Source organism: Leiobunum rupestre, chromosome 5, assembly GCF_980474605.1.
Source record: "Leiobunum rupestre chromosome 5, qqLeiRupe1.1.hap1, whole genome shotgun sequence".
Taxonomy (NCBI): Eukaryota; Metazoa; Arthropoda; class Arachnida; order Opiliones; family Sclerosomatidae; genus Leiobunum; species Leiobunum rupestre.
Window position 1 is genome coordinate 11,308,631 of NC_143388.1, and position 16,899 is coordinate 11,325,529.

The 16,899-nt window shown below is 34.9% G+C and overlaps 1 protein-coding gene across 1 annotated transcript in view; it reads right to left on the reverse strand.

The window, feature by feature from the left end:
• Positions 1–16,899, reverse strand: part of LOC149943535 (uncharacterized) — a 40,337-nt gene that overhangs the window by 13,498 nt on the left and 9,940 nt on the right. Inside the window, exons 3-6 of the mRNA XM_090175348.1 lie at positions 14,258–14,671; positions 4,938–5,221; positions 4,063–4,369; positions 2,673–2,924 (exon numbers count right to left, since the gene is read on the reverse strand). Of these exons, the coding sequence (XP_090031474.1) occupies positions 2,673–2,924; positions 4,063–4,369; positions 4,938–5,221; positions 14,258–14,671 (1,257 nt within the window). The remainder of the gene's footprint in view (positions 1–2,672; positions 2,925–4,062; positions 4,370–4,937; positions 5,222–14,257; positions 14,672–16,899) is intronic.

Consider the following 16,899-nt stretch of genomic DNA (forward strand, 5'->3'; position numbering starts at 1 on the left):
AGACTTAATCAGGCATATCCGACTCTGGTAAAACGTCGGCCACTTCGGGAAGAATCAGGAGTATCGAGGACGGAGTCATGATTATTAGAGACAGATCGGAACGTGGCAGCCTCGGGCCCATCTGGCTTGGTCCACGGGCCTGGCACCGATGACCGAGGGTTCGGGACCCCGGGGATTACCTATTAGTTGAAAGAGCGAGAGATGGGCGGGATTGGGTGACGTTCTCTTCGTGGTAGCTTTGTTTTTGGTAACACGAGGTGACCCATTCGGGGTTGTTTACTTAGACGTTACAAAGGGCTTTATATACCCCGATTTTCCGTAGTTGAGGTTGAAGGGGAGTTTGGATCTCGATAGGAGTTGCCCGCTCTCTCTCGGATAGCCTACCTCCGCGACCTGCCGAGAGATTTAGTGGAAAGGGGAGATAAGAGGAGAGGCGAACGATAAACTAATAAAAGGATTTACATGTTCCGGCCGCGAGTTTGGTGCTCGCGGTTTTGTAACTAGCTCTCGCTTATGTCAACAAACGCTTTCCGCGGGTCCATACTTGATCTATTCCAGCGGGTACAATTTCGGGTTGACTCCAAGTTTTTGTACCTTCTATTCTAAATAATCCTTTGGATAATATAGGTTCTAAATAATACGTCGGATTATATAGGTTTTGTAAACCTGGCATTCTAAATAATACGTTTTGTAGTATAGGTTTTATAAACGTTGCATTCTAAATAATCCATCGGGTAATATAGGTTTTATAAACATTGCATTCTAAATAATACGTTTTGAAATATAGGTTTTATAAACGTTGCATTCTAAATAATCCGTCGGGTAATATAGGTTTTAAAAACCTTGCATTCTAAATAATACGTTGGGATATAGGTTTTATAAACATTGCATTCTAAATAATACGTTTTGAAATATAGGTTTTATAAACGTTGCATTCTAAATAATCCGTCGGGTAATATAGGTTTTATAAACCTTGCATTCTAAATAATACGTTGGGTAATATAGGTTTTATAAACCTTGCATTCTAAATAATTCATTGGATCATATAGGTTTTATAAACCTTGCATTCTAAATAATACGTCGGCTAATATAGATTTAATGAACCTTGCATTCTAAATAATACGTCGGCTAATATAGATTTAATGAACCTTGCATTCTAAATAATACGTCGGCTAATATAGATTTAATGAACCTTGCATTCTAAATAATACGTTGGGTAATATAGGCTTTATAAACCTTGCATTCTTAATAAAACGTTTTGTAATATAGGTTTTATAAACATTGCATTCTAAATAATCCGTCGGGTAATATAGGTTTTAAAAACCTTGCATTCTAAATAATACGTTGGGATATAGGTTTTATAAACATTGCATTCTAAATAATACGTTTTGAAATATAGGTTTTATAAACGTTGCATTCTAAATAATCCGTCGGGTAATATAGGTTTTATAAACCTTGCATTCTAAATAATACGTTGGGTAATATAGGTTTTATAAACCTTGCATTCTAAATAATTCATTGGATCATATAGGTTTTATAAACCTTGCATTCTAAATAATACGTCGGCTAATATAGATTTAATGAACCTTGCATTCTAAATAATACGTCGGCTAATATAGATTTAATGAACCTTGCATTCTAAATAATACGTCGGCTAATATAGATTTAATGAACCTTGCATTCTAAATAATACGTTGGGTAATATAGGCTTTATAAACCTTGCATTCTTAATAAAACGTTTTGTAATATAGGTTTTATAAACATTGCATTCTAAATAATCCGTCGGTTAATATAGGTTTTATAAACCTTGCATTCTAAATAATCCGTTGGGTAATATAGATTGTATAAACCTTGCATCCTAAATAATCCATTTGATCATATAGATTTGAAATACCTTGTTTTCTAAAATATCCATTGGTTCATATAGAGTTTAAATATCTTGTACTCTAAAAAATCCATTTGATCATATAAATTTTAAATACCTTATATTCTATATACACTTTTGGATAATTGAGATTTTAAACACCTTGTATTCTAAATAATATATCAGTTAATATGTATTTTAAATATATTCTAAATACATCTTCCGAAAATTTAGATTTGAAATACATTGTATTCTAAATGTAATATAAATTTTAAATACCTTGTATTCTAAATAAATCTTCAGATAATTGAGATTGGAAATATCTTGTTTTTCATATTACCCGTTGGGTAATATAGATTTTAAATATACCTCGTATTCTAAATATACCGTCGGATAATTTAGATTTTAAATACCTTTCATTCTAAATAGTCCATCGGATAATTTAAATTTTAAATACCTTTCATTTTAAATAGTCTATCAGATAATTTAGATTTTAAATACCTGGTTTTCTAAATAGTCAATCGGATAATTTAGATTTTAAATACACTATATTCTAAATAATCCATCGGATAATTTAGATTTTGAATACACTGTATTCTAAATAATCCATCTGATAATATAGACTATAACGACTTAAGTAGTTTTTGCCTAATTCTATAGATTATCTTCTAGACTTATTCCGAAGTCGTTGCAACGATATTAAGTTAAAATTATTCTATGAAAATGTAGTACTGTACCAGCACTTAAGCCAAGACGCTGTAAGTCGATTTCCTTCATTTGAAAAATTGTCAAATTGAACTGAACTCACCAGTATGTATGTAGGTGTGTTTCTTCATGTCGGATTTTTGATGAAAGCGCTTCCCGCAGTACTGGCAGGGGTAAGGTCGAGTGTCGGAATGAATGAGGAGGTGCGTGGACAACGTCGAGGACCTTTTGAAAGACTTTCCACATTGCTTGCATTCGAAGCTGCGTTCCGCGCTGTGCACCGCTCGATGTTGGCTCAGACTGACTTCGTGGCCGAACGTCTTGTTACATAACTCGCAGGCAAACGGTCGCTTTCCTGGAGAGGAAAAATACAAAGAAGACCCTTCTCTCACTCATTTCATCTACTCACGACAGATACAGTTTGCACGGATCACTTAGTAATCACTACAATTTACTCTCAAATTTAGTACAGCTCATTTCAATTATTCAGTCTGCACGCGCCTGTATACCACTGACCCGTAATATGCCAAGAATACGTGAAGAGTACGCGCAGGAAGATTACGTTAAGTACACGGATAACGCCAAGATAAGGCTAAGAGTACGAGCAGTAAGATTACGCTGAGATTTCGCTGAGATTACGCGAAGAGTACGCAAAGAGTACGGACAGAAAGATTACCCCAAGACTAGGCTAAGATTACGCGCAGACAGATTACCTCGAGATTAGGCTAAGAGTACGCGCAGTAAGATTACGCTGATATTAAGTGAAGAGTACGTGCAGTAAAATTACGTCAAGTACGAGGGTAATGCCGAGATTAGGCTAAGAGTACGCGCAATAAGATTACACTGAGATTTCGCTGAGAGTACGCGAAGAGTACGGGAAGAAAGATTACCAAAAAACTAGGCTAAGATTACGCGCAGAGAGATTACCCCAAGACTAGACTAAGATTACGCTCAGAAAGATTACCCCAAAATTAGGCTAAGAGTGCGAGAAGTAAGATTACGTTGAGATAAGTCTAAGAGTACGTGCAGAAAGATTACGCTGAGATTACATGAAGAATACGTGCAGAAAGATTACGTTAAGTACGCGAATTACACCGAGATTATGCTAAAAGAACGGGCAGTAAGAGTACGTTGAATTCCCCTCGCGTTGATTGGATCGTTTGCAAATTGGTGAATAACATAAATTACAGCAATTATAAACAATATTTTTACATGGGATATATAATTTAGGTTAAATCCCACTAAATAGAGTATGAGTTGTCTAACTATAATACTCTACAACGACTCTCTGACGACGTTATCATTTGGCTATTTTAAATTTTAGTTCCTTGACATAAATAGATGGCACCATGCTCTCCGGTGAAGTAACGTTTTTCGAAGAATCGGATAGATTCATGGCCATCTCTAATAACAGGGGCCTTTTCATAATACAGGTGGCAATGATAGAGCCAACGTAGATATAGTAAATAGAGAAAGTTGAATATGATATTTACCACTATGAGATCGTCGCGCGTGGACCTCCAATCCGTGCGGCGTGCTGAAAATCTTGTCGCATTTGACGCAAGAGTAGACGTCGCCGACGGGTCGAATCATGGCCTCGGCTGAAGAGCCACCCAGAAGTCCACCTCCGCCATTGGGTGAACCCAGAGGACCGTGCACTTTTAAACCAGGAAAGGGGCTATTTCCGGTTCCGGCGGATCCGGAACCTCCCAAGCCGTAAAGCGATAAGCCGAAACAACCGGTTAACGTCGTTGGGAAAGGTCTGAACAATTTATCAGGCGAATCCACGTACCCCAAATTCTAGACGAGAGACAAAAAATACACAGAAATAAGAGAAAAAAAAAACAATATATCGAAAGTGATTTTTCAGAGTGGTTTTTAGCTAAATTGATATGGACCACGGTACGAGTCCCTCCCAAAAGTAATTCCGTTATAATTGTTTTCGTCTATTTTTTGTCGCGTTTTTTGGTGGAAGCTATTATCAAAGGAAGATAAATATATCGCGAGGGTTTTTAGGAAATACAAGCTTAGGGTTTTTAATGGCTCGCTCCCCCCATAAATTTCGTTTGAAAGAAATTACCGCTTCACCGAGAAAAGCGCTTCTAGCCTCTATTAGCAAATCAGCACTTTTCCCTATGGACTACTTGTAACGCATTATGGTTAAATAATAGTAATTAAAACGCGATAATAATGTAGAAGAGCCTAGCTGCATTTTCCCGGGGTGTTTGCGTCGTTAAAAATAGCCCGTATGTAATCTGAGTTGCTTTGTTGCATTTCAATATTTTTACGAAGATTTAAAAGGATCGGAGTGAACGTGTTTTTCGGGGAAGGAAGGGATACTAGGAGTCAAACGCTGAAAATAGCTCACCGGATTCGGCCTGAAGAAGGGGTAGGCCGCGACAGTAGCCGGGTCTGGTAGAAAAAATGGCCTCCTTAAGTCCGCCGTCCACGACGTGTGAAGGGTCAAAGGTCGGTAGTCGTTGGAGGGAGGCAACCTGGTGTTATTGGAGAGTGACGTGGAGGTCGGACTAGAAAGGTCGCTACTGGAACGGGCCGGAGAATCTTTGCTCGAAATCGGTGACGTCCGTTGTCCGAATGTAACTGGACTAAGCGGTGATACTGGAGATCCTCTGGATGAATCCGCTTTTGTGCCTGAAATTAAAATAATTAATTTACCTTGGGAAGCTCTTTCCGCCACTGTTCGAAGGGTTTTTCTTGTCCATAAAAACTTGTTAGGGTTAACGGTAATAGTTAGTGTAGGCAGGGGCGTAGGAACCAGGGGGGCAGGGGAGGCAATGCCCCTCCCTAGTATTTTGCTGGGAGGGGCAACTAATGTTATTGCCCCCTCCAGATTTTTGGTCTGTGGAAATCTTCAAAAGGCTCAAATGCTCATTTTAAACGCATATAAAGCTTATAGAACCACAACTGTGTTTAAATTTCAGTTTTTTCCCACCAATTCACATAGTAGTAAAAAGTACATATGCACTCGGAGAAGCTACACTCCATTAAAAATTCAAAACCATTCTTCAGACCCCTATTCGATTTTCTTTGGCCCCTCCAACTTCTAGAACGTTCCTACGCCCCTGAGTGTAGGGAACTGTAGGCTCGCGTGGCATGAAGGGCCAGCAGATTTCAAAGGCATTAAAAGCAGGGTTCGAATTTAAAAAACCCGCTTAAAAAAACCCCCTTAAAAAGTTTCAAAAATGACGAAAAAAGTTTAAATGTATAGTTAAATAATTAAACTATATTAAACTATATTAAAGAATTTAAAGAATTAAACTTTAATTCTTTAAATTCTATAATATTACAAAAATATTGCTTTTTTATAAAACGTATTTACACAAAATACATTACCAGTGTTTTGGTAAACACTAATCTAACAGTAGCAAGTTAACAGTGTTAACTAAACAGTAAGTTTTAAACTTCTGCAACTTTCAATCAATATTTAGCAGAACATGGAGCAGGCGATACTTTACGTCTACGAAAGATAAGAATAAGGGCGAGAAATAAGTAGTGTTAAATTGAAAATAAAAATAAAAATGAAGTAAATCATCGATTTAGGGTATCATTTTAGGTAAAAAACCCAATAAAACCCAAAAAAGCCCAAAGGGCTGGTTTTATTTTTAAAAACCCTGGTTTTTTTAAACCCTGATTAAAAGTCACTAGATGACTTGGGTACTGACCTAGCTGATTATTAACTTATACATTTATAAGACAAATAAAAATAAAATGAACTTAATCCTGTTTTATTATTGGATTTATACGTTACATTATCTCAGAAACCCAAATTAAAATTTCCTTTGGAATAAACCAATTATATAGACAATAACTATTCAGTTTACTAATGGTAAGTAAGCGTAAAGTTTGGGAATAACCAACTTGGTATAATTCAGAAATACTATCGCTTATACAAAGCGAACGCAAATAAGGTCAAAAATTTGCTCGCATTCGGATACGTAATATATCCGTCCAACTAATCAGCGAAGCAAAGTATTTCCACATTTCGTCCTAAACTTCAACTCATTTAAAACTAACAAATGTTACCTAGAAACTACGAGGAAAGATATTGGGAGGTTGGGGCTGGGAGTGGAGCCAGGCTCGCTACTTTGTGTGGAATATAACTGGCGCATCGAACAGGGTGGAAAACTTAATATGAGGTCCCGGAAAACTTCAAATGCAAAACTTTTCCGCGAGAGAGAAAGCTAGCGTTTCCCGGGACTTTCATATTCTGTAAATTTGTAGATTAATGTTTGCAGGTGGCGCGTGTGAGGCCGGCGGAAAAGCCTTAATAGGAGATGATATAAGGCCCGAAACTCGCCAGGAATGCGAGCCCAAATCCCGAACTCATTTGCATATAGGAAAGGCCAAATGGAAAGGCAGAGAAAGAGGAGCCGAGGGTCCGGCGGGTATCTCTCTCTGGCAGCAACGGTGGTAGCGTCTCCGGCTGAGTTCAGCCACAAATCAAAGGGGAGAAGCGAGGCACGATCTCAACGCGTTTGACCTCTGTGGTCATAAATCAAGGTCCCCTTTTAGAGTTCTAATTATATTTTGCCGAATATTCGGGCCTTAAATGGGTTTGGAGCTGAAGCCTATTGAGAGAGATTATTGCCATTGGCGACGATGAACCACCCCTACTACCCCCCCCCCCCCCCCCCATCGCGTTCTCCGTAGACAAGCCTTTGCGGATTATAGACGACAGTTCAATTCTAAAGGCAAGGCAGACTTTACCATTCACCGTCGCTTTGATCACTCTGAAAGCGAGATCTCCCTCCTGAGCAATATGCTCGCGCTCGGAATTGATTTCGATATCATGACTTGCCCCGGAAAGATTTGCTATTCCCCAAATTAATCGCTGACACGCTTGATATTTCAACTATTTCAAACGCACGTCGCGTCAATCATCCACTACAGCGTGGAAGGACGTGAGTATCCAATTTGATCACGGTTTCGATAGGACAATCATAAGTACTTTTTATTAAAAAAATATAATGTAAAATTTATATATTTTATGTTAATTTTTAATTTTTTCTGATAACTGTGATTACCAAAAGAAGGGTGTCTTCATTTGATCGGCCCAGGCATGTTTCTCAAAAACTATATTTTATAGAAATGTGAAATTTTCGGAATGTACTCTCTCGGTGGAGATCGTTGTTATTTGTGAATTTCAGAAAAATCGTGAAATATGTCACGTTTTAGAATTTGTAGTTTTTGAACGCTAGGTGGTAGACGAAAAGTTTCAATGAGTAAGTTGTAGAGCATACTCGAAAACATTTAATGGAGTTGGTGTGGTCAAAATCGTACATTTTGTCACTGAAATAGTAGGTAAAGAAAAATAACAAGCTGGTACTACCCAAATGTTTTTACGCCTCAATTTATTGTAATGATTGTCTGTGAAAAATGAACATGTTTTGAGCTAAATCATTGTTTTACTTTTACAAATTAAGCGTTAGAACAAGTGAAATTTTATAAGGAATTACTGTAGGACCCCGCACACGTTCTCTAGGGACAAAATGTTGTTGTTTTTTATTAAACAAGAAAAAGTAGTTTTTAGGGTCTACAAAATGTCTAATTTATGCCAACTGAAATTCCGAAAGCTTTTTTTGCACTTATGGTTCGATTAAAATGTGTGTTTTTGAGAAAAATGCCTGGGCCGATCAAATAAATACACCCTGTATAAAGTGTATATGATAGCTAAACGCTAAAAAAATTATGCTTCAACCAGGACCATAAACATTAAATACTCATTTATATGAAACTAAATAATAAAGGATAATAGATTTAATTTTTTAAGGTATTAAAATCTACAAATTAACTTTCTCTATTAAATTTGGTTTTATTACATTGTCATAATTCATTTATCAGTCGTTTCAGGAATCCATACCTCTACTTGGAATGCTTATCCTGCCGTATCGTGTATGGTAAGATCACTCTGACGGCTTTGGCCCCGCCTACGATAGAAAAAATCCCCTCTGCGCGCGCTCCCCTTTCACGTTAGTGCCGTCAAAAAAACCGTCAGAAACATTGAGACGAAAATCGAGTGGATGATCACTATCCGTCATCGGTGTACAACCCTGTAGCTTTGACTGCACTAAAGTGATTACGTAATCGATTACAGAATTAGCACTACCAAAGACTGTACTCGCTGTAATCGGTGTACGAAATTTGAAGAAGTGGTTAGCACCTCGGTCGCGATAAGCATTCCAAGTAGAAGTATGGATTCCTGGTCGTTTTTGATAAATGAAATCATATTCTTCGGCTAATCATAAAATATTTATTTTAATTATTTATCTTATGACAAAAAATTTCTGAATTAATTTAAGTAACCCCCTGTTTAAATATTAATTAATTTACCAAATGATATTAAATTAATTACGCGCACTGTATCTTCAATATCAATCACGAGAGGGCGATGTCTACGTAAATTTACGTTTCGATAAAACTTGATAAAGAACGCTCTAAAATAAATATTCTCTTTCTGTATATATGGCCGGGCGCATTAACATTTCCTTCTATATAGAGAAATGGAAAATAGAGGATAATGTTATTGCTGTCGATAGAAGGAAACGGCTGCCAGCGCGAATCAGAAACGCCCGAGGCGCCAAAGTTCGCGCAACGAGCTCGAACCCATTGGCGCGCTCGGCCGAAGACGAAAAGCGTCGAAAGGTGCCCGTTTTCTCACGCTCTCATCCCAGCCTCTCGCATCCCAGCCTCTCACGTCCCACCCTCTCTCATTCCGGCCTTACTTTCCTTCTTAAACCCCACAGCCAACCATCGTCATTAAAACGCACATGATCCGAGCACCTAGTCTTCCAAAACCACGATATACGACACCAATTTTTCTTACCGCAACGAATCAGATAACTTCATAATTAATTAATTATTTAATTTTGATTTATTTGAAATAATAGTAATTATAATTATAATATTTATGTGTAAAATAAACAAAATTTTGCTGGTAATTATGAAAACACAAATTGCTAAAAATTTAAGTTTAAAAAAAATATAGGAATATTTCAAAATTTAAAACAATATTTGAAATAAAAATAAGATATTTTTAATTAAATTTAGAATAAATATATAATTAAATTAAATAATTAATTAAAACTGTCGGAAAGAAAAATGGAAACCAATTGTTTGTAGGTCCCGGTATTCTGCAATACCTTTGATTTGTATTATATTTAAAGTCCATTTAAAGGTCTGTGATACCGTGGAAACTGAATTTGCTTTAAATAATTCCTTTAAACATAAATATAATAATTCATTTAATATATTTTAATATTAAATAAGTTTATCGTGGTGGATTTAAAAATGTAATTTACCTTTTGGTACTAACGAAGCGCTATTGAAATTTAAAAATCCCTTACATTACAGTTTCCAATTTGTAAGGTATTTACCAGTGGTCGAAATTATTTAATTACTGTTTAAAAATATATTATTTAGAGATTGTCAAAGAAATTGCCCAGTTAAAATATAAAACCTAAATATGTTTTGCGGTGAAATCACTTAAAAAAATATAATAAATATATCCTGGTAATTTACAAGATTTCTTAATTTTATCAAAATATATTACTGATTTAACTTTTTAATTTATGTATAGTAATATTTTTTATTGAAATTTATATCCAGTATTTAATATATTAACGAAATTTTCTTATTCGACGTTAACGGAAAAATTAGTATTTTATCAAAATTATCGGTATATGACGTGATTAAGCTTCGATCATTTATCTTATGGTGGTTTTTTAAATTAAAATAAAATAAAATAAAATAACATTAAATAAATTAAAATTAAATAAAATTTAATAAATTCAAATTAAATAAAATTAAATAAAATTAAATAAATTAAAATTAAATAAAATTAAATAAATTAAAATTAAATAAATTAAAATTAAATAAATTAAAATTAAATAAATTAAAAATAAATAAATTAAAATTAAATAAATTAAAATTAAATAAAATTAAATAAAATTAAATAAATAAAATTAAATACATTTTTACACAGGATACCAGCCAGTAAATTGGATTTTAGAAAATTCAAAAATTATTTTATCTTTAAAGACCTGTGGTTAAGATACTGAAAAATATAAATATATCAATGGCAATTTACAAGATTTCTTACTTTTAACAAAATATATTATTTAATTTTTAATTTTTATATTGTAATATTTTTATTGATATTTAAATCAAGTATTAAATATATTTACGAAGTTTTCTTATTCAACGTTAACGGAAAATTAGTATTTTCTCGAAATCACGTGTTAAGTTAATTTATTTTTAAATTAATTTAATTGGCCTTTCTATAAAGTAACATTGGCCTTCTTGTTTAGATGTATCGGGCGCGTCACTCGTGACGTAGAAGTGACGTTTCACTATGATAGCCAATAGACGCTAGCATTAGCTCTATTTATGTCTTATTCAGCTTGTTTAAAGTTCCACGCGCGTCTTGATATTTTAGGGTAAACGGGCTCGAGCGATTTCGCTCGTGCTCCCTGAAATAAAATAAAAACGCACGAGCCTTTTACGCTAAAATATTAAAGAGCGCGTGGAACATTTTAACAAGGTGAACAAGACACGAATTAAAATTCAACGAGTCGCCCTTTTTATAAAGATCTAAACTTCGAGACTGAACTGAACTCCTACGTATCTCGTGACGAAAGCGATACATTAAAACAAGTTCGGCAAGCGTAATGACTTTATAGAAAGGCTTAATACGTTTTAGAATTGAACGATTCGCGGGCTGGTTGTCGAATCAATGTGCGTCTTAGCGTTTTCCATACACGCGTAAGGGAAGAGAGACGGATCGTTCTCGGAGAAACAGAAAAGCTCTGAATTTCGAACGAAGCGAAGAGACTGAAGCATCTGGAATCGGGATTTGCTCCGAAGCTTCCATTTAGAGGCTCGCAGCTATTGACACAAGATTTGAGATAGGAGAAGCTAGGAACCCCAAACCACCTTCCCACACGCTCAACGTGGTGCGAAACACCCGACACTTACGCCAAAGGCATTGACGACCTTACAATTTCCTAAAGCAACCTTCTCCAATTCGTATGTAGGTGTTAAAGCAATAGCGAAGGAAAGAATGGAGGGGGGTCGAAAGAATAAGATTGAAAGGTAGATTGTAAGGCCAGCAGAGAGACAGATCAGGGGGGGTTGCGGAAATAAGAAAGCGGATCCGGGTCTCTTGCCCTATGGGGTCAATCTATTCGCTTCTAATCTCGAAGAATGAATCTTTCTTGGGCAGAGCGAGAGCGAGATATCCCGAACCGTTTTCGAGCAAAGGGATAAGATTTCCCGAGCTGCAAGATTGATTCGAAGCCTGAGAAAATATTCGCTACATCAAGCATCGTATCAAAGATTGAACGGAGACCGTTTGCGAGTACGGAATTCCAAAATACCCGAGGATCAAAATTTCCCATTGGCGTCTTTTTCCATAGCTCTCTTTCGCCCCTGGAAGATTACTTCTCCCTGAACACCGAAGCGAGGTGGATGGAATACTTCTACAGGCGTTTTTAGACCAAAAATAGGCCGGATCGAGTTACGAAGGTGCGCGTGATTTCGGTGGTAAAAACGTATTCTTTTGATTTTACCGCGGAGGATAGCTACCATAGTTATTAGAAAACGTGCGAAAAGTTCCAAAACTTAGTTATATTAATATCAAAATGAAAAAAATTAAATATAACTGCGGAAATTTTCAGATTTCACCATAGCCTGGTAAACATACCATTGTTTCCACATACTGTAAATTCAATACTGATTGGATCAACCGTTGTACTAAACCACCACTATCTTTAGATTCGTTGCTGAAACACAATTTCAGTAAACAACAGTTTCTAGCTATGAATCTAAGTATGGTTCTACGTTTTAGGCTGCTGTACGATAGATATCAAACAATATGGAAATTTTATTTTAGGGTAGAATTTTATTCAATTCTATACCAAGAATATATTTAGTTATACTTACAAGGGGAGTACCCGAGGTGTTTATTTCCGATTTTGTTCAAAGTAAGGCGTAATGTAGACCTATATGAGATATGAAATTTCCCAAAAGGGGACGTTGTACTATCCATTAGATTTGCCATGGCAACTGAAAAGGTTTTTGACCACTTAAAACAAAAAAATCTCCATTTAAAAAAGCATGGGATTTTCTCGGTTTGAAAATCACGAAATGGGTAATTTGGGCCACATTTAGGTAAATTTCATCAAGTTTGGGTAAATTGTAACAATTTTTGGGTAAATTGGAACCTTTTTGGGGTAAAATAGTAACAATTTTTGGGTAAAATACAGAAATTGAGATTTTTTTGTTTTAAGCGGTCAAAATCATTTTCAGGTGCCATGGTAAATCGAATATGTAGTGCAACGTCTCCTTTTGGAAAATTTCATATCTCATATAGGTCTACATTACGCCCGACTTTGAACAAAATCGGCAATAAACACCTCGGGTACACCCCTTGTAAAAGGCTCTTTGTTGCGTAATAACTCTGGAAATCAGTTCGGTCACAATTTTTCCTAATTTTCATACCTATTTGTATTATGCTACTTGTGGTTATACCTAAAAGCCATTTTAAATATTTTATATTTATATCGGTATAAAAGGAACTTAAACAAGCAAGTTCTTTCCCCACTTGTTTAAGGGGCTTTCCCCCGAGCTCTTCGGTTTCCCCTTCCATAAAAACTTGTTGAGGTTAACGGTAATAGTTAGTGTAGGGAGCTGTTGGCTCGCGTGGCATGCAGGGCTTGCCACCACCCTCCTACGCGTTGTAACCCGGCCACCTGAATTAAAGGCTTCAAAAGTCGCTTGATGACTTAGGCCTAAGGTGGGGCCTTGGTTATTATTATTATTATTATTATGGTTATTATTACAATATTGGCTCTAAGTTCCCAAAAATATGAGAAGGAATTTGAAATGATCAGACAACAAAGCAATCAACTCTTGATGCCTGGTTTGCACTCTGCAGGCAAGGATTCCAACATTAACTGCAAGACTTTAAATAGTCCTTTCATTTTGTTTCAGACCGATAACTTTATGAATTTGACAAATCCCAACAGCTGCTCGGGTAAGTTGTTAGGTAGGATGACTATTTTGCGACCCGTGGGCAAAATGCTAGAATATTCCCTTGACTGAAGAGGGGGGAAGGAAAACCGGTACCAACGTATTCTTCAAACGCGTCGGAATACGTCATTTTTAGGCAACCAATGACATACCGAGCTGATTTGATTTAGGGGGAAGGGATCATTGAATTGGGAATAGTACCGCTTGAATGACATAAGCGCGTTCTGGAGTCGTGGTTTCGCGAAACAAACTCTGAAATTTCGAGTCGGCTCACTCAGCCGTCAACTCTACCATTATATAGTGCCATCTATAACTTTCAAAGTACACTAGTACTATTAATTCAATTGTATAGTATATAGTTCCCACCGCTAACAGCGGATGGCGCCACCGACAAATGATAGAGTTCTCAATTACGAAAAATTTGTTTCGCGGAAGGCAGATAGAAATTGTCATTCTAGCGGTACTTTCCCAATTCAACTTACTCTTCGAGCCCGAGGGGTATTAGCAGAAACGCTAAAAATCATGTCAAAATAGTTATTATCCCTAAATACAAATAAACATGGAAATTTTATAAAATCAATTGATTTAATTTAATTTTAAAGATCCAACAACGAAAGTAATGAAATACAAAGAACTTACCGGTGGGTGTGGTTGAGGGACTATCCAGCAAATGATGGTAAGCGGCGAGATGCGCCTGAGACGAAGAATTGGCGGCCACATGATGAGGAGAGACGAAGTAGGGATGATGGGGATGAGAAGATGATGAAGAGGAGGAGGGGGCAGGCAGGGGGCCGTGCGCCGAGGCGGGATGCGGCGGAGGGAACAGCGAGAATAGCGGGAAGGCAGCCGGCTCGAGGGTGCACGTGCGGAGGGCCAAAGAGCTGCACCAAATTGACGAGTAATAGGCCGGGAAATTCTCCGGACTTAACAAGGGCAGTTGGTGGTGAAGGGCCGACTGCGAGGCCGACAGGGCCCCGGCCGTTCTGACGGCGCCGCTCAAAGGGCTGCTCGCTCGAGACGGCGACTGGATTACCACGGATCCTTCCGACGAGTCTGGAAAAAACACCGTCCTCATTAGAATTGCAAATCAATGTAAATAGCCGTAATAAAATATAGTATATTTGATAAAATCGTTTGGAGTTCAAAAACTACACACTATGTAAATTTTTTTAAATTTCACATGAAATTTTTTTTTTTAAAAACCAGTTAAATTTAGCGGTTTATCGTTTTCAGAAAGGAATATTCGTAATATTTGAAATGATTTCTATTAATGAAAGATAATTTTTAAAAGTAGACATCTTAACGATAAACAAATACATTATTTAGTTTATATTATTGAAAAAAGGATGTATTTAAATTTTCTGGTTCATAAACCAATTTTCGTAATATTTGAAATGATTTCTATCGATAAAAGTTAATCTTTAAAAGTAGACATCTTAACGATAGACAAATACATTATTGAGTTTATATTATTGAAAAAAGGACATATTTAAATTTTTTGGTTTGTAAACCAATTTTCGTGATATTTGAAATGATTTTTATTCATAAAAGTTCATCTTTACTTTAGAAAAATACATAGTTGAGTTTACATTATTGAAAAGCAGACCTATTTAATTTTTCTGGTTCGTAAACCAATTTTCGTAATATTTGAAATGATTTCTATTCATAAGAGTTCATCTTAACTTTAGAAAAATACATTATTGAGTTTACATTATTGAAAAGCAGACCTATTTAATTTTTCTGGTTCGTAAACCAATTTTCGTGATATTTGAAATGATTTCTATCGATAAAAGTTAATCTTTAAAAGAAGACATCTTAACGATAGACAAATACATTATTGAGTTTAAATTATTGAAAAAAGGACATTTAAATTTTCTGGTTCGTAAACCAATTTTTCGGACACGAAATATCATTTGATCGTGATACATTATTTGTTGTTCCTTTTCAATCTGACACAGAAACCACAAGGGTCACTAGGTTTGGTCCTGAGGTTGGGAAGAAACACAGCTGGTAAGAATAATTCCAACGAAACGCGGGTGTCTATAGCGGGATCACGCGAAACCAACCACGATCTATTACAATATCATAAAAAAACCCCGCTTTTATACGAGCAATAAATCATTGACTGATATGCCCACTTGTATTGGGAGTCGGAGAGAGATTTTTTTATCCTATTTACGAAGCGCATTGATGTCGGAATAGCGTATGCAAAGTTATAAATTTTTAATGACCCTTCACGAACTAACGTGACCCCGGATCACGCTGATTTATTTTTAGTTTTTTTGCCTCATTTTAATATTTATAAAGTTTAGGTAAACACCGGTCTAAATTATTTTTCGAAGTTTATCCGTTCTTTGACGTGGGAAAAATGAAGTTTCAATTATATGGATATGAATTTGAAATGAAATTCTTTTGTAGAAATTTAAGAATTTTAGATTTAAAGCGAAATTTAGGGACATTTATTTGATAAATATTTTTACCATGCCTACACAAAATTAGGTGCTTCTTCACTTCAATTTAATAACGCACGCCCCGTGGTACGTTTCAATTAACACTTGACACCAAACGTACGTCGCGCGCCGTCACAAATAAATACTAGAGGGTAAGCCCCCCTCGTGAGACGGAGTAAATATCTTCCTCCTTGTATTTTATATTTTATTTTAATTATTTATAATTTTTTTATTATTTTTTATTTTATTTTGTTTTATATTTTAATTTTTTTAATTTTATTTAATTTTAAATTTAAATTATTTTTCATTTTATTTTATTTTGTTTATATTTTAATTTTTTCAATTTTATTTTATTTTAAATTTTAATTATTTTCCATTGTAATCTGTATTATATTTTAATTTTTTTTCAACTTTATTTTATTTCAAATTTTAATTATTTTCCATTGTAATCTGTATTATATTTTAATTTTTTTTTTATATTATTTTATATTTTAATTATTTTTCATTTTAATATAATGGTTATTTTAATTATGTTTTAATTTAATTTAATTTAATTTTTTAATTATTTTTTAATATAATTTTATTTTATATTTTAATTTTTTTTATATTATTTTATATTTTAATTTTTTTTATATTATTTTATATTTTAATTATTTTTCATTTTAATATAATGGTTATTTTAATTATGTTTTAATTTAATTTAATTTTATATTTTAATTATTTTTATTTTATTTTATTCTATTTTGTTTTAGTTATTTTTTAATTTTATTTTATTTAATATTTTAATTATTTTTTATTTTATTTTATTTTATTCTATTTTGTTTTAATTAT